The 18,979-nt window shown below is 41.1% G+C and overlaps 1 protein-coding gene across 10 annotated transcripts in view; it reads left to right on the top strand.

Annotated features, from left to right (window-relative positions):
* The window catches only part of TACC2 (transforming acidic coiled-coil containing protein 2), a 262,416-nt gene that overhangs the window by 43,478 nt on the left and 199,959 nt on the right, over nt 1-18,979 (top strand). For 7 of the 10 annotated variants that reach the window (XM_061635786.1, XM_061635783.1, XM_061635777.1 and 4 more), the window contains 4 exons: nt 4,652-4,845; nt 6,670-6,795; nt 10,138-14,748; nt 15,842-15,952. In XM_061635786.1, the coding sequence (XP_061491770.1) occupies nt 4,652-4,845; nt 6,670-6,795; nt 10,138-14,748; nt 15,842-15,952 (5,042 nt within the window). The remainder of the gene's footprint in view (nt 1-4,651; nt 4,846-6,669; nt 6,796-10,137; nt 14,749-15,841; nt 15,953-18,979) is intronic. The other 3 variants (XM_061635785.1, XM_061635784.1, XM_061635787.1) reach the window with 3 other exon arrangements.

Genomic DNA, 18,979 nt, shown 5'->3' with positions numbered 1-18,979 from the left:
TCTTGAGTTCAAAATCTGATTATTATTTTTTAAATGATGCTTAATTAAGTGTTTGATGATGAATTGGGAAGCTTCAGTCTGCTTGGAATGTTTGCAATATTGTGGCAGTGCTCTTAACACTGTTGCTAGGGCTTTAAAATTAGATTCAGAAACTTAGCCTTTGGAGGAACGTGCAGGGATAAAATCTTATGTAATATGAATATAATGCACAATTTGAATAGCATTTGATACAGTTGATTTTATTGGCATACTTTTTGCTCTTTTTGGCTCTGGGATTTTTTATATAATAGGTGACTGATAAGCATAACTCATTTCGTTAGCTCTTCATCAGGCAAGACAAGAATAAAATTAATACTTTGGATATTTGGAGTTGTTGGTGTTTACTTTATTCTCGTGTGCTAAAATGAAACAGAAGACCCTCTCATAATTCTTGCACCCAAAAATGACTGTAAGGTAAATTGCACACTATGGAGATTTGCTTTTTTCTGTTATGCCACAAGAGAGTATACATTTATTGTTACTGTGCTGTAAATAAGATATTTCAGTAATATAGGAAAGGCTTATTTGCTACTTTGTCAGTGTGATCCATTAAGAAATCTAGTGCTGAGATCATACGTTGATTACTGCCAAATGCCAATTAAATACATTATTTAGCTTAATTGTTTCTGTGACATTAATGTCTTGCATGTTTGTAAAGGTGGAGCAGTGAAGGTGATAGTTTTTAAAGCTTCTTCAATTATACTTTTGTACATTTGTGTTATTGCATTAGCTCTCTTCATAAGAGCTACTCAGGCATTGAATCGATGTGTGTGCTGGGCTACGCGTGCAAAAGCTTCCCTGCTACATGCACTTGTGCTGTAAACAGAGACACACCTCAGTGTGGCCCTCTCCTTACACATGGGTTGATTCAGTCATAACTGGTTCTTGTGAACAAAGCAGAAAAGCAGCATGTGGTCCTGTTTCTTCCTAAATATTTGTACATGGGGTGGAGTGGGGGAAAAGTTTAGCAATGTGCATTTACTATGTTATCACAGACTAGTTTTAATCTTGGGGTTAAAATTAGTGAGGCGATGTAAATGGTCAAGCCATATAAAAAAATCTTAAAGAAGAATAGGGCTGCTGGATCACACCAAAACCTTTCTATAGAGCTTGGGATCTGGATACCTGAAAGATAATCTCATTCCTTATATTAATTTATTATTACATTTATATCCCACATTCCCTTCAAGGAGCTCAAGGCAGTGTATAAACATGGTTTTCCCCTCCCTGTTTTATCCTCACATCAACCCCGTGAGAGACAATGACTGGCCCAAGATTACCCAGTGAGCTTCATAGCCCAGCGGGGATTTGAACTCTGGTCTCCCAGGTCCCAGTCCAACACACTAACTACTACACCACACTGCCTCTATATACCCAATTGATCACTGTACTCTGTAGATGAGATTGTCCTGTAGATACTGTTATGTTTTTACATAATAATAGGGGGCAGACCCCCCTGCTTGCTTCACTCACCACCCCCCACCCCCAAACACACGTGCACACACACCAGGCACCCCCAAACACACACACACACACACACACAATGGACTCCCTCTCTTGCACACACATACACACACACACACACACACAAACACACACAAACACACACAGGGAGACAGACAGCCCAGCCATCTCCAAAGCCACACACACACATGGCACCCCCAAACAACCCCCAGGCACTCCCAAACACACACACAGGGACTCTGTCTGTCTGTCTCTCTCTCTCTGTCTCTCTCTCACTCACACACTCACACACAGAGGCACTCATAAACCACCACTCCTTCCCCTCCCCCTCACCACTGCCACCCCTGGCACCCACACTCCCCACCTCAACCCTCTTGCCTTGGCTGTTGTAGCTAAGCTCTGTTTCTAAGCTGTGTGCAGTTGGGATGTCTGAGCATGCTCAAAGATCGTTTTGCTGACATGAACTCTGGGAACTGTACTTTTTTAAATTCAGCCTGACCCATTGATTAGGATCATCATCATCATCTCAGATTTGACATCAGGAATGTAGGCCCTGTGTATGCTCAGATCCTTTCACTGAAGTGAGTCTGGAGTTTAGGAAAAGTTCTTTTGCAAGCTCTCTTGGCTGTCATTTTTCTTCCTCCTTTACAATTTGGCAAGTTTGGGAAGGGGAGAAGAAGCTGGCAGATGAAAGAGATGGTACTGGAAGGTGAGCCCCCTTAGGTCTCTCTGTCTCTGTTTCTCTGTTTCTCTTGAGATTTCCAGAACTCTTTAGAAAAGCCTGAACTTTCACACCAACAATTTCCCAAAGCTTCCAAATTCAGATAGGAAGAGAGGTTATAACCCTCAATATGCATATGTTCCTTGGCTCTTTTTGACTAAGGACTCATCTACACAGTAGTTTACTGTATGTTTGGTGCTACTCACATCTCCTTTAAATTCTCATTCATATGATGTTACTGACAAACAGCAGCTATCATGCAGCTTCCCCCCTGTAAATCTGTACTAACCCAATTCACTGATAATACAAAAAGGGAAGAAAAAAACATCTTCACTCCCTTTCTCTAGTGCTTGCTGATGCTTTTAGGTGGGTGTATCAATCACTCCCCTCTCCATGCCTCCTCCCTCCTCCTCCCTTGGTTCATTTTGTTTCCTGTAAGCTGACAAGCAACTTCAGGCTGCCCTCCTCAATTCTGCTGGCCTTTTTTATGTTGCTACGAACAAAGTATTATTTTTCTTGTCCCCCTAACTCATGTACAACAGTGTAACACTGCTCAGACAAAGATTTGTATTTCAGCTGTAACGTACCAGTGAAAATACAAATAACTGCACTTCCAGGTTGTTGTTGTTTTAAATTAAATCTACTGCAGCTGGTAGAACAAACTGAGCATGCTCACTTGCCAAGCAAAGAGAGGGAGTGGAAATGTTAAATGAGAAGGTGTGGTCATTAGGAAACTGCGGGATTGATCCTTCCCCTCAGTGTGAATAGAAAACACCTTGTTTGCAGCTGTGGACGGTGCAAATAGAAAACAGAGGTAAAAACAGTGACTTTTGTACAAAGTAATGCTCCCATGTGGATAAGCCCTCCACAGCAGTGGTTCTTCATCAGAGAAGATGTGACAATGAAGATTTGGGGGAATGAAGAGGTTGAAGAACAGCATTCCTCAATTCATCAGTAGGAGGAAGGGAGAAATTTGGTTCAGTTCACATATTAATGTGAACGTGATACTTCTTGAAACAATCCACAGTATGAAATGCAACTATCCTCCAAAATCTGCACTTTTCTGAATTTGCTGATGGAGCTCTCCAACCAAATAATGTTTTCAAAAATGTATGTATTAGGGGAAAGTGTGCATAAAAATGCATATAGTGGTTAAATTAACATACAAAAATGTAATGTAGTATGAGGGCAAATTAGAAAAAAGTGCAGATTAGCAGAAATGTACACTACAATGTTGATGAATTTTCAAGAGGACTTTTTAAAAATTGCAAACTGGTGTGGAAATATACGAATTGAAGATTGGAAAAATGAGAAACAGAGAAACCAAAATCCATCCGTACTCTCCAGTTGATTTCATAATTCTTAAGTGAAGCATCCCCAGAAAAAGTTCCAAGAATTGGTTCTCAGCAGGTCATTGAATGTATCCCTAGAGCTGCTCCTGGGGTATTGCTCTAGGTACACCAAACTGTAGACCTTTAAATATTGCTGAAAATCTCATCTGCCCTCCCAGAATTTGCATTGAAACGGCAGCCTCTGCGGCTGGGATGAGGAACCTGTGGCTCTCCAGATATTGTTGGACTCCAGCTCCTATCAGCCCCAGCCAGCTAATGGTCAGAGATGATGGGAGTTGTAGTTTGACAACATCTGGAGGGCTGCAGGTTCCCTGTCTGTGCCCTGTTCCTAGCAACCCAGAAAGTCTATTTTTGGAGATTGCCTACGCTCTTCTTTCTGGTAGGATGCTGCACTTTACATTTATTTTAATTAAATTTAAAAAAGAATATGTTTCTAAGAGTTTCCAGAGAGGTAGCTGTGTTAATTTGTTGCAGCAAAAATAACAAAGAATCTTGTGGTACTTTAAGGACTAACAAATTTACCCTTCTAAATAGAAATGTTTTAAATATTTTTTAGTGTTTAAGGTGCCATAAGACTTTTTGTTATGTATGTATTGGTGTATTTACCACTCGATGAACCCAAAGTACACTCTCTCTTCACTTTATTTTGAGTGTCTCTGTGTGTTAAATTGCAGTGTTTCACTTTGTTTCTTTATTGCGTTGTTTTAGAAGTTCTGTTCTGAACCTATTTAAGCTTTCTTTTTACCCCCCTCAGGAATAGTGATGCATTTGTTGACCAAATTGAAAACACTTACTGGGAGGAAAAAGAGATAAGGATACCCTCTAGGGGCCAGCTCAGAGCATCATACCTAGCTTAAGAACAGTACTTCCATTTTTCCCTACTAGAGTTTATTTTTCCTTAGGATCATTTATAGCTGAACTGTTTCCCCCCAGTCAGGGAAATTAAGAGGGGCGAAATGCTGAGAGTTCAATTAAGTTTTTTTTTAGTTTGCATTAAGAACTGTCATAAGTATTAATTCTAAAAGATTTGTTTGCTCTTTAACTGAACTCCCATCCTCTTCCCATCACTTTCTAGGATATCCCTCCAGTTTCTATTCCAGAACCAGTCCAGCCACCCAGTAATGAGAGAGAAATAAAAAAGAAAAGGCAGAGGAAAAAGAACAGAGAGAAATCTGTTGAACAAGACACCTTGGATACGCCGTCTTTAGATTCTGATATTTTGTTACCATCGCCAGATAAGGGTTCCTCCTTAACTGCAACAGATGCAAGGTAGGTACAGGACACTTTTTCCTTGACTTATGACAGAATGTATCTAATGAAGTTGGCTGCTGACCAAGAAGAACTTCTGCTACAGTAATCCAGTTAACATTACAAACAGAAAGTCCCTTAAATCCTGAAATATCCACCTTCCTGTATTCTCAGCCAGGGTAGTTAAAAGGCAGATTTTAAAAGTAACATTTTCAATGCATGCTTAAGGTAAAGTGAAAATTTGTTATCCACTTTAGTGACTAAGAGTAGGTGGTTCTTTTGGACAATGATGATGATGGTTTGCTTTTCTATACTACCCTTCCTCCCATTGGAGCCCAGGGTGGTGTACAACATAATTAAAGTAGAGTGATCACAAGCAGTAATTAAAACCTCTGAAAATGACATATCTAAAAGCAAAAACCTAGCCTAATGCAAACAACCATACTAAAATTGCTGAATCCCTGGGGCATTCATATTCTAAAAGCCTGAGTAAACAAGTATGTATTTAACTGATGCCTGAAAATCATCAGTGTAGAGTACAAGGGTATGATGACCTTGTATATGGGGCATCACAAAACTTTTCTAATAGTTGTAATGTACCTTCAGAACTGATTATTACTTTTACAGCTGCCCAGCTGATAGTTAGCTAAGCTTGCATATTCTGTAATGCACAATTTATTGCATCCATGCAACTATTTCAGTTTTTGATATGTTTGGCATTCTTTCAGATAGGAGGCTTGAGGAGGAAAGTGGAAGGCAGGAGATTTTTCAAGCAATGTTTTACAGCCAGCTAGATGTCGCATTAAATGTGTGAATGCATTTGACACGTTTGTTTTTAAAAATTTAAACAACTGCCACAGGGTGTCCTGATTAGGACTGGAACCATGGCACAGGGCTAGGGGGTTGACCCTTTCCCCCAATGTAAATACCCCCTCCAAAAGATTAATTGTGTCTTTGGAGCCTCCTGGGGAAAACAATAGCTTGAGGAGGTGGTTTTTAGTAGAGATAACTGTGCACGGGCAAATTGTTAATAATCTTCCTACAAGCTGTGCTCCAGGTCACACATACATACCAGCAGCTGTTATTTTCAATAGTAAATTAGGAATGTGCTAGAATTCTGTCAAATTTGGATTTGGTACAGAATTTTCTATTAATTTGCTTATTCTGAATTGCTGAGGATCAGATTTTAATATAGCAAATTTCTGCAGCTATTTTTGAAAATGGACTTTAAAAAAAATCTGCCTCTGAAATATCAGTTGTAAGAATGATAATTTATTGATATTTCCTTTTAAAATATCAATATTTTTTCGAGCAACCCCCCCCCCCAGATCGGTGAAAGCAGCAGCTAATGAATACAGAGTGAACTCGAATTAATGCCAGCCTGTTAGGTTGACAGAATGCTTTCAAACCAGCACCAGCCAACAGCTCCCATCCCTATAGTAAATTTAAGACAATCTTTAAAACTACATTTAATGTAACATCTAGTTTGTCTCTTAGTATATTTAGTACAGGTAAGAAGACAAATAAGGGCAATCACTTCTGCAAGGAGCTGTCATTAGTGAAGTACTGTAGAAGTCAGTTTGAAGTAGATGGAGCATTTGTTAGTCTTCATAAAGTTAGCATCACATCTTTGAGAAGAAGGGCAGGATACAAATGTAGTAAATAAATATAAATAAAATATAATTGCTTTGATACAAATCACATTTGTAAGGACACAATGAGGAATTTCTAAGCACGGTCTGTGGCATGCTGATTTGATTTTTCTGATTTTAAGGTTTCTTTCTGAAAATGTTTGAGAGAGAGTGTGTGTATGTGTTTCTCTTTTCCCAACCCTTTTTCTGACAGAGGGAACTGGCCTTTAGTGTCTGATTGGAAGGAAAGGGAACCCTATCAATCACTTCTCCCAAATCTTCTTTTTGCTGAGCTTGATGTAAATGAAGACTTAAGCTCCCACGCCCCAGTCGTAAGCAGGTACAAAATATGAAGTGTGAGCAACTACTGAGTGTGGGGCCGTTATAGTTAATCTGAGGAAACACTTGTGTCTGTTCCATGTGTGAGACATTGCATTGATATCAGCATGACTTGCTTGTGGCTCCTAAGAAAGCACGCCCATTGATAAATGAGCTTATTCTGGCTTTTCAAAACTGTCACAATATATAGTTTAAAGCTGCTTGTGGGATTTGAGTTCTGAATGGCAGAGTGTAGCATGGGTTCTGCTTGTTTCTGTAGCCTGGCTGCTTACATAATTGATTTTTTTAAAAAGTAATGGTTATATTGTCTATTCCTAATTTTGGTCCAATAAGGGCAAAAGACATTGATGAGCAAATATAGACACTTCAATGTGAGAATCCAGCTGTCATGCCTTCATGATGGTTAGTGCAGTGCTGGAATTTGATCTCCAGTTCTCTGCAAACGAAGGTTTCATGTTTCTGCCTTGTTCTCTGGGTGCTTTAGAATTCCAGTGGCTAGTGGGGTTGAGTGTACCTTATCAGTGTGGTGGAGGGTTTTTTTCTTTCCATGAAACATTTCTCCATCACTCTGCTGACTTCCTAGCTGCCTGCGTTTCCTGATTTGAAAAAGCCCCATGGGAGGAGTTACCTCCCCTCAACTTTAATTAAAGCAGCCTTTCCCAACCAGTGTGCCTCCAGATGTTGTTGGACCACAACTCCCATCAGCCTCAGCCAGCATTGCCAATGGTCAGGAAAGATGGGAATTGTGGTCCAACAACATCTGGAGGCACACTGGTTGGGAAAGGCTGAATTAAAGTATGAGCACGCAGCCAGGTTGCAAAGTGAGCAGACTACTGATGTCATGAAAGAGAAGACATTCACAAACATTCTTCATCAATCCGAAAAGGAAGGTAACCGGACAGAAAACCTGTATCCCACCCATGAGAATTTCACCAAAACTGATAATTTTTGAATGCAGTTTCTTTTCTCATGAACTGATGGAGAATGGTACCAAAAATATATGGGAGTACTTTTCGGCAGAACAGTACATTAAACCAAAGTGGGGAAACATTACACTTGGATATTACACAGGAACAGTTCTTTTGCTACCACTGAGTGTTTCTGTACCTATAAAGACTTGTGCACACAAGGGAGCATTGGGACTGGATTTCTGGGCAGACAACACATATGAGTCATGATAAATAAATGTGTCCCATTTGTAATGCCTGAAATTTTACCCAGCTGTGAACTGCACAAAGGAAGACAAGATGTAGCATAGATGCTGATGAGTTTTAATCTCTTTTTAGACATGCAGTTGTTGATAAGTTTGGATCTCTTTTTAGTTTACTGCTAATTTTAATTTTAATCTGGCTGACCTCTAAGAGATCTGGGTGGTGGACTAGATGATGGGCCTTTGGCTTGATTCTGCAGAGCTCTTTTTATGTTCTTATCCTGTTGAAAAAAGTTATTAATGCATACCTTGGTGTCACTAACAGTTCAGGTGACTTTTGTTATACATGCTGTGGGTTCTCAGCACTTCTCTTTTCAATGGATCAGTGGGTTCTAGTAGTTAACCCCTGTTTTCTTGTTTGTTTTCATTTTCAAATGGATCTTTAAAAGTGTTTGAGGGTTACATAGGTCCTTCTGTTTCTCTTTTTGTTTACCTGACCATCACAGCTGTTCTATACGTACAACTTTTTATATACAAACATAGTAACAGTATTTGAAAGGGGACGCACGATTGCATGACAATTTATGCTTTATGTGCAGTGAAAATGGTTTTGCCTTTGTTCTCATGAGGCACCACTTAAACACATTTCTACACAGTATGTCATGGCCTAGGGAAGGCGATGAGCAAATAATATTGCCAAGTGCCTGGTTCGCTACCTCACATCTTCACTCTTCAGATGAAAAAAAAGGGGGGGGTTGTTTGCAGTGAAGAAATCATAGATCCCCATAAGTGGTAGAGTTAGAGTTACTGTTATTTTTAGCAGGCTTAGCACAGCTTGTAAGTGACCCACCAAGCTGAATGCAGCCCACCAACCATGTTATCTATTTGACACACACAATCCCTGTTTTGAGGTTCCCCAAGGGCAGTGACAACAGGTGCTTTGAGTTCATACACAGTTGTGGCCTGCATTCAGTTTGGTGGGTCGCAGCTAGTTTGAGCCTGAACTTGATTGTTATCTAGGACATGGATGTGGAACCTGTGCCTCTCCAGTTAGACTCCAGCTCTCATTACCCTCAGCCAGCATGGTCAGTGGGAAGGGATGATGGGAGCTGGAGTCCAGTAACTTCTGGATGGTCACAGGTTCCCCATCCTGATCTAGGGGCTGACTTCTTTTAGGGACAAACCATTTCAGTTTCAGCAGTGGATGGCACTGGCAGAGAGCTTTCATTCCCAGCTATTGAGGTGTGTGGCTATTGCACAAGAATGGCAGAGGGTAAAGAGAAAATGGAGTATCTGATGGTAGCAGAAGTTAAAGGCAACAGCAACTTCTCAGATATGGTGTGAGAGGGCAGCAGCATCCAGCCTAAATCTGTGACCCACAGTTCACTAGGCAGCATGGTATGAACATGAGTGGAGGTTGGCTACTTGTTTATTGAAATAGTAGAAGGTGAAAGCTGCTGTACTGTGACTCAGTCAGAGAGCCAAGCAGGATAAAGGTGGGAAACTCTGACTAAGCCCTAGAGTTTCAGTATCTAATATAGAAAGAAAGTACCATCTTAATATTTCACTGAGGGTGCCAAAATATTAATGACGTTAGTTTCACTGAGTCTTGTCCAGCACAATCTTATGCATATTTCCTCAAAAATAAAATCTTCATAAGTTAATTGGGTTTCATTCCTTAGAAAGGTGGTTTATGATTGCAGCCTTAATTTAGGGAAATACAGAAATGTGCAACAAAAATATATAGCTAGAGTAACCTTGAACCTTATGATCTTTCAGACTCAGGAATAGTGTTGTCATTCCATGCTATAGTTTCCCATCTGAAATTCAATCCTGTTCTGATGAGTTTTCCATGTCCTCCATTCATCTTAGGATTTATTTTATTTCTGTTATGGAGTAAAGAGAGAGAAGCAGCATGCATCTATTAAATCATTGAAAAAAGATCTGTAGAAAGTTAACTCACGTATCTAATATGACAGGATATGCTGAGGGAGTATATTGCCATGTAACAATTATCTCAGAATTATTTCGAAGTTGATGCCTCTGGTCTCTTGCCTCATGAAAGCAGACAGCCAGCTTTTCAATGCATGTGCCTATATGGATTTGAAACCTCTCTGGCATACTTTTTTCTTTCTCTTTTGTGTTCTACTTTATTGGCAATTTGAAATGAATAAACATTTCCATTGTTGGCAGCCTTAGTAATGAAGGCCTCTGTAGCAATGTTGCTGAAGAATCGCCTGGCGCAAGCAGAGTTGCATTGTTACCACATATGACGGCCCTGGGGAACGTCCTCCACAAACAAGAAGAAAGAGCCACGCCTGACTTCTTGGAATGGGCTGAAGAAGCAAAAGATGAAAGCCAACCTGTGCCAATGCCTTTGGTGGAATGCACTAAAGAATATGCTGCAGCATGTCTTGAAGGAAGCCTTGGGGGTTTGCCTGCCCTAGTGCCATACCCAGCTTCTGTGAATGACCAAGATACAAGAGGTGTTCCTGATATATATCTGGACAGTAGCTCAGGTGCTGAGCATCCTGCTGTGTCTCTGGCACTAAAGGATGAGCGAGATCCAGGTAATCCTGGCTTGGACATAAGTACTTTGCCAAATGCCAGATGGATTCCAGGAGCTGCAATTGCACAAACCACTTCAAGTGAATCACACCCATTATGGGAGAGTGAACAGCTGAGTGACAAGAAGGAAGCACATGAGATCCCACTACCTAAGAGGGAAGCAGGGGGAGAGGATTGTATCATTAAGGGTACCAGCCAGGCAGCAGGAGTTTTGGAAGTGGGCCATGAGGAGCAGGCTGCCATAAACCCATGTGGGCAGAACACAGATGGCACAGACAGCCTGGCAATGAAAAAGGAAACTTTAATTCCAAATTATCCCACAATGGGAGGTTCAGACATTGAAAAATATGAAGCAGCTGTTGACAGTTGGAGTTCTGATGTGTTCAGTGCCGCCATTCATGAGTGTAGCAGCGATGCAGCAACAAGCAAACAAGCAACAAGCAAAGGGTATGACTTACCAGCTGAAGACAACACAGCATTTGCAGAAAAAAGACCAGTTCCTAAAGTAGAGCTTACGCTTCCAGACATAAATGAACAGGCACCGAATGCTGAATGTGTTGTATTAGGAAAAGCAGAAATCCAGGATGATACATCCCATTCTGAAAGCCAAAAAAATAATCAAATGGCTTGCAGTGATGCTAACTGTGTGCCTGTGATTGTTGCTGATCAAAATGGTGCTGTGAGTAAAAAAGAAAGCAGTGGAAGTGGACATGAGGAATTCAAAACAGATATGAAAAGTCAGGCGACTGACACTGTTTCGGCACAGAAACCCGAAAGCAAATTCAGCTCCCCACAGCAAGTGCAGCAGGAACAAGCTACTGAAGCAAATGACCAAAATTTGAAAGAGGATTATTCTGGCAACCCAAGGATTATGGAGACAGGTTCCCAGCAGCTGAGCTTTGGAGACTCAGATGATGGCAGCATATGGGATCATAATTATCCACTAAAGGGCAATGTGGGCAAAGCATCTCTAGAAACTCCTCACAGCAAGACTATGGATGTGCAACAAGTGGCGGATAGTTTGATACCATCTCCACAAGTGGAACTGAAAGACAGTCCAAAGTCCATTGCCTCTGTCTGCAACAATCAACAGCACAATTCAAGCACAGAACTCAAAACCATGGATCACGACAACATTAAAACAGCTACAAGTCCCAATGAACAAGAGACCAATGAAACATCTCCTGAAAAAGAGTATTCACTGGGGTTAAATCAATCCAGTGACCATCAGGGTGTGAGTGAAAGTGAAATGAAAAAAACTGTAGACATTCTACACAACCCCCAAACAGCATTTTGTGGGCTACAGATGGGAAATGATCCCACAGCTGTCACAGATGAAAATGCATCTTTACCAAGTGTTTCTGAATCCATAAGAGAGACTGTGCAAGGCGGCAACCTGAAAATTCTGTTAAACCCACAGGCGGAAAAAAGTTGTCTTAACAAAGACATCTTAAGCAAGTCCAAGCAAGAGGTCCCCAATTCTAACTCTTTGATTTCAGATAGTATTCAGGAAGGAGCAGATCCCAGTGATTCATTTGCTAAAGAATATGAAATGAACAAGCAGTTGGGTGGTTTATGTGGGCAGGCAGGCAATATAGGTAAAAACAACATTGGTGCTACAGAATGCATTCCAATGGTACAGAAAACAGTCACTGCTGATGCAGAACAGCTACAGACACTGCTAGTGGATTTTAAAGTACCTTGTGCAGATAATGATTTTAAGAGCAACAGGACTGATCTTACCCAGTCATCTAAAGTAATGGAGTTGGCAGGAAAAGGTTCAGATCCAGAAATTAAAGAGAACCTGCCTTTGCTGGATAAAATCAGTCTAGAAGACGGACTTGAAAAAATAAGTGATGAAAGGGACTTAACTGTCATAGCTGCTGAAAAGGCAGGAACACAGGAATATCCTCCTGCATCACCTGAACTTACAGAAATTGCTTCCGTCAATTTTTTATATAAAACAGACAGTATTCAAACGGTTGATTTTCTGCCTGCTGGTGCTCAAACAGACTTAATAGCTACATCAGCATTTTCTTGTGATCAGAACGCCAAAGAGAGCCAGCAACCTACAAACTGCATAAATCATGACAGAGTGGATGAATTAGAAAAAGAACGTAGGGCATGCCAAAATGTCTTGGGTACCAGTCCTGATTTTCAGATTGCCGTTGCACCTGCTACAACCTTACACTTAGAAGGTACTTCAGCAGAGAACAGACCAACAGATCAAAGGAGGCCTGAAGTACTACATTCACCCAATATTCTTATGGGGAGAGTCCCAGGGAAGGACTCTATGATTCCTAACCAAAGTTTCATTTCAGAAGAGACTGTCTCAACCTTCCAAGACTCTTCCAAGACCAGGCAGTTTGAAGGCAGTTTGTCACTGTTTAATTTCAAGAAGCTGCAGGCCGACATTGCAGCAATTAAAACGAAAGGAGCAGAATGTGATGTAAGCTTCAAAGCCCAGGAGTTTGACAGCTCGGGAGAATCTCTCCTCAGCCTTTCAAGCTTAGAAGAGCGGCTGCTGAGCCTTTCATCTCTTGGTAAGCAAGCAGGCTGCAATGAGGGTGTTCCAACAAATATCACCTGCGTAGATGACAAGCACAGTAATATTGTGGACAACACAGGAGAAAATGCAGAAAGAAATGAGTCTATTTTTGTAGAGAATTTCAACAGCCCCACAATGGAAACAGAGACTCCCATGCAGTCTGCAGAGACCTCTGAAAAAGAGCAGGATGCTCCGACTTCTAGGGCCTTTGGCATCGGCTTTTTTGATTTTAGGGAGCAAATTAGCAAAATATTTGAGAAGACGGTTGGCAGCGCTGTGACTATGGGGTTACCCCACCTTTCAGCTGAATGCAGTGCTGGTGACAAGGAGGACAGCCCAGCAGCTAAAGAAGTGCTAGAGTTTAAGCAAGTATCAAAAGAAGTAGATGAAAGCAATGAGAATAGAGAACCAGAGAGTGATTGGAAAACCAAAGGATGTTTGTTGCCTTTAGAGGCTGGGGTTTTCAACCAAGTTCCTAAAGAAAAGAAGGAAGAACCTTCAACATACACAAAAGAATATTGTTTGCCAGATGCCTTTTCAGAAAAAATCCCTGACAAAGATTCTTCACTGAAACCAAACTCATTGATAAGTTCACCAAAGTTTGACAACCAAGTGGAAAGCTCAAGCAATACAAAGATGAAGGCAGAGGAAAGTGAAAGTGTTGTATGCAGTGACATTGATGGGAATCAGGTGAACCTGGAAACAGGAAATCTGCTCCTTGCAAATTCTTGTAGCCCGGAAATGGAGGATCTACCACTTCCTCCTCCTGTCAGTGGCCTGTCTGTGATGATTGCTGCCTCTTCAGAAGTCATTACTAAGAGTGATCTTGGCAGAACCATCACTGCAAATGCAGAGGAAAGTAATTTAATTAGTCTGTGTAATGCAGAACCTGGTTTATTTAAAGAAGAGCTAATACATTATGGAAACCAGTGCCATGACCCAATCCCAAGTGAAGACAAGGGAAACAAGGAAGGCATCATTGATCTAGGTAATATGTCAACATTGCCATCTCTTCTAGATGATCTTTATGTACAAAAAGAACAACAGGCTCAGTCTGGGGTGTTGCCTGGTACAAATCAGAAGGAATCTACCTGCGGCAATCTTTTGGGTGAAAATACAGTTGAGGACAAAGCATGCGTGATGCAGGATGCCACGGACAGTACAAAATGCCTGCGGAAGTCAGTTGGTGCTGAAGAGCAACAGCAAGGACAAGATGCAACAATACATGGACTAATAGATGACTTTAAAAATGAAGTAAATCTTGATGATGGTTCATCAGGTGACTGCAAAGCAAAACCCAGCAGTGTGATTGTGGGGTGTGTGGCAGAAATAAATGACACCATGTCGAATACAGCAGAAAGAGAAGCACATATTTTTGTTGACACCCTTAAAACAGGTATTACCAGCATATTTTTCACTGATGAGGGTGACTCAGTTTTGCAATCTAACATATGCAATCAAGAGACTGATGCAAAAAAGCATCCAGAAGCTGTTCAAGTGATGGAGAAAAATGTGTGTACAGATGGTGACGTTGCCTCTGTCAGTCAGTGCAGAGAAGAGAATTTGGCACATGAGAAGCCCCTTCAGGATGTCCAGGAAGAAGGAGCAATCACTTCACTCACTGAATCTGGGCAAAGCCTCCCTGGAGAATGTCAAGACGTGGCCATGGAAGCATTACCTGTTGAAAGGTACCCATTTAAAATTAAAATTAACTGTATAAGATATTTCCCTTTATGCTGACATTCAAGTAAGATAGGTTGAGGATGGATCAATCTACTTATTGAGTGCATAGAGTTAAGCTGGGCATGGTTCCTATTTTTCAGCCTACCTAGAGAAAAATGGTAATATTCTTCTCTGGAAATGTTAGTCTTAGTTAAGGAAAATATTCATTGATGTAGGGAGTAAAGACATAGTCTGAGTCCTGTGAAAAGCTGGCATTTCAGCTGTCCTTCCCATTTATTTGTTAGCCCTTATATGCTATGATTTCTCAAATTTCAGCTGTAATTCAGATATTGCCTAGTACCTAAAAATCAGGCAGCCTTGCAGTACTGTGAAGTGCAGGCTTCTTTGTAGGTACCTGCTCTTATATACCTGAAAAGGTGTGACCTGCAGTTTTTCACTCTGCTGTTGATTGCAAAATTATCCTGGATTACTCAAACTTGTCTTGCAAGGTTCTCTGGCATTCTGAAGTGTCCCATTGGCATGTTTTATTACCAAATAAAACACGATCAGTGTTTCATTTGATTGAGATTGCAATGCAGTTATTGTTGTAGTCAAAGCATATGTTCAAATGTGTGGGATTTTTAATTGGAGATTTGCATGTTCAGGGTATTTTGATTGCCTGGCTCTCCCACAGAGGGAGCACCTGGGCCATTGAAAGCTCTAGACTGGGGAGAAATTCAGCAGGTTGGCTTGTTCTCTTTCCCCCCATCCTGTCCTTCCAAACTAAGACAATCAGAAATGGGGGGAAAGTTTTAGGGTTGTATCTTATTAAGTCATTCTCAGAGGACATCCGTTAAAATTAATGGATTTAAGTTAGTCATTGGATACAGATGTTAACTTTACCTCCAGTCCTAGAGCATTTTTTAAAAAATCTAACCCCATCTGGAGACCCAAGACTATCTTGCACTTATAATTAATCGTGAGGTTTAGCCATTTTTCTTATTTTTTAAAGTGTTTTCTGTTGGTGTTTTTTAAAAAAAATCTTTATTCCAGAATTTAAGATAAGCTTTGTAACTTCTCCACTAACTAATTGTGTCCCTGCTTTTCCCATAACCTCAGCAATTTTCCTGAGCTCTGTCACTCTCTCCTTGCTGCACCTGAGAAGGACACTATAGTGGTCATAGCCAAAGACACCTCAGATGAGTCAAGAGAAGGCATCAGAGTAGAAAGGTACAGTGGAAAGCATTAACTGTTTCAGGGGATGGTACTGCTCTGTTATAAGAATTTTTTTTTCAGGGGCATGAACATGAATTGGACACTAAAATGGCATATTGGCTTTAATGCTAAAATAATAATGTGAAAGGAAGTGGAGGGGTTCCTACAGACTGTAATTGTTACTTTGACCTTCAGCAGGATTTACCCAGGGCACCTCTTTTTCAGTGTTCAGATTCAGGACTGGGTCATGTAAAATAATAATAAGGCATGTTTTTGAACAGCATTCTGTTCCTTCCCCCTATGAGTAGGCACAGCAGCGCTTAGACGTTTAGAATTAAGGGCACTTAATTCTAAACTTCCAAACAGGATACTTTTGCTGCCCTGGGCTCCTGCTGGGAGGAAGGGCAGGATACAAACAAACAAACAAATAAACGTTTAGGGGAAGGGGGTGCAGAGCTCTTGTGCCTTTAACAGCTGGCTGGCATGCAAAGTTTTAGTAGGGCAATAGCCTTTTCTGGGCTACAAGATGCTGTTAGGAAATGCCTCACCTGTACACTTTTGAATGTGCAGAAGCTGCAAAAGACATAAGAGCATTGCCAGGATAAAAAGCTGGCAACCCTTCCTCCAGATCAGCCTTTGCCAATGTGGTACCCTACAGGTGATTTGGACTACAACTCCCATCAGTCCCAGAATTATAGTCCAAAACATCTGGAGGGCACCAGATTGACGAAGGGTGGACATGAACTCTGGTACCTCTTACTTCAGAATGTAAGCCCTGGCAGAATATAAGATTTTATAGAAATCTGTCTATAAAATTTTTTACATTCGGCACATTTACGTCATATTAATGTGAGTGCATTTGGCCAGATAGGAGGCAGATCCTGTAAATAATATCCTCAGCTTTTGCCACATTGGGGCAGGTAGTTGGGCTTAGTATAAACAGCTGCATAGTAAACATGCATCACACTACGTGGCTGCTTGAAAAACCAAAATGTCCTTTGTGTTTTTTGTTTCTATGTTTTGGAGGAGAAGCTGTCACGTTTCATGAGGAAAATGTCTGGTTTTGATGACTTTGGAGAAATTATGAGAATTAAGAGAAATGATGCATTATGAGAAATTATGCATTTTGAAGTTTTGAGTGCCTCAGAAATGCCTCATGCATTTTTTCTTTCTGGCCTTGCTTTCTTTGCTTTATTATTTGGAGAGGGGCATTTCCTTTCCAAATAACCCCAGCTAGTTTATGTATGTGCTCAGAGGCTTGCAGAGAATAGAGGGCAAAGTTGGCCTCACATTTCAAAATGACAATGGGTGACATACTTTTATACCTGTGGCAAACAAGGCAGTGTCTTGAGCAGCTGCAGCAGTGCATAACTCAATTGCTTCGTACTTGCATGTTCTTGAAGAATTTGTTATCACCTGTTTTTTCTGTCTGAGTATTTGTCCCAAGTGGCAACAGCTGTTGCATTTTGCAGAACTAACTTAAAAAAAACAAAAAACTCCATGCCTGTGGGTATGTACATTTTGTATACCACAGAGACAGGAATACAGAATAATGTGCAGCACAGTTTCAAAAACTGAGGACTTCCCAAGGCAATTACCAGGTAGTATTGCCTTTGTCCAGACTTGCCTATTACAGAATGCACAATTACAGGAGAAAGAGAAGGTGCATCTGTTAACAGTTTGCCTACCCTACTTTTTATAGTGCTCTGTACAGCCTACTCTTAGGGCTGCTAGGACTGAAATATCAAGCACAGTTGCAAAGTTGGCCACAAACAATCCCTGGAATTTCCCTCTTCCTCTTTGGGATTCTTGCTTTCCTATGTCCTCTTGTTTCTGGATATTTTCCACCTTGCAGTGATGGTGGTGGTGGTGCTCCTGCAATCATTACAGGGAGCGTGTTTATTTTTAGTTGTGTGGGCTAAAGCTGTGTGTTTTTAAAGTTTGGGTGTACGTGAGACTTCTGGTATGTGATTCCTCAGGCCAGCTTAAAACACAGAATAGCTACTGAGTATTGTTTGCTGGTATAGTATTTCACAAAACTTGGGACCTGTCCAGGTGAGAAGGAACACCTACAGAACAAATAGCTCCCAATGACTCAAGCAAAAGCAAAACAACACCCCCAAACGAGTAATTAGTCTGATTCAGTGAAAATCACCTTTTTAAGGTTCAGACCTCTGTTTTGAGTTCCATGATTCTATCCTACACTTTTTTTAACAACCCAAATTGTACCTGAGTGGAAGAAAGGCAGACAGGGAGAGGCTGATTAACTCTTTCCTCTCTAATTCTTGTTCAGTTCAGGCTTGCCCTCCCAAGTTGCTTTTCACATGAGGTGAATGAGACAGGGAAGCTTCAGGGACCCCATTTCTTCTTCCCCCCCCCAAAGGTGAAGAAAAGAACACAACAGCTTTGGAGAGTAATTCTGATATTTATAAAAGGATTGGAATGGAATGAGGAAAGCATCCTCCCACCATTCACCTCTTCTCCTCTCAAATGCAGCTTCCTAGACCTGGCCCAAGACATTTTGCTGCTTGAGGTGAAGGTCAAGATGGTGCATCCCTCGCCCCATTCCATGTGCAAAAGCTGACCATTCTTATTTCAATACTGGCAACAGGACAGCATCCTCCGCTGCACCTGAGGGCAGCAGCCTAGCTTAAGGGGTGTAGGGCAGAGTGTGTGGAACACACAGCTCTGTCTGCTTTCTACCGCTCAGCATCTGATGCCTCAGCCACCCCATTCTGCCTAATGATAGGGCCGGCCTTCCCAAATTGCTTTGAGTTTTTAAACAAATAAAATACAATGAAAAGAAACCTGGAGGTCTACATAATGAATAGCTTGGGTCTCACAACTATGATGGATAAAACCAATCTAGCCAAAGAATCTTAACAAAACTAGGCTGTGTACACACCAGGGCATTACTGTAATTTGCACAAGGGTTGCACAGATCTGATTCTTCCATGAAGGCTTTTGTGTGCTTTCATCCACTCATGAGCGCTTTCAATTTAAATCTGTCTCAACGTTTCCTACCCATACTAGTGGGCAGTG

This window comes from Rhineura floridana, chromosome 7 (genome assembly GCF_030035675.1).
Source record: "Rhineura floridana isolate rRhiFlo1 chromosome 7, rRhiFlo1.hap2, whole genome shotgun sequence".
In the NCBI taxonomy this organism is placed as follows: Eukaryota; Metazoa; Chordata; class Lepidosauria; order Squamata; family Rhineuridae; genus Rhineura; species Rhineura floridana.
This window is presented reverse-complemented; position numbering and strand designations above follow the sequence as displayed.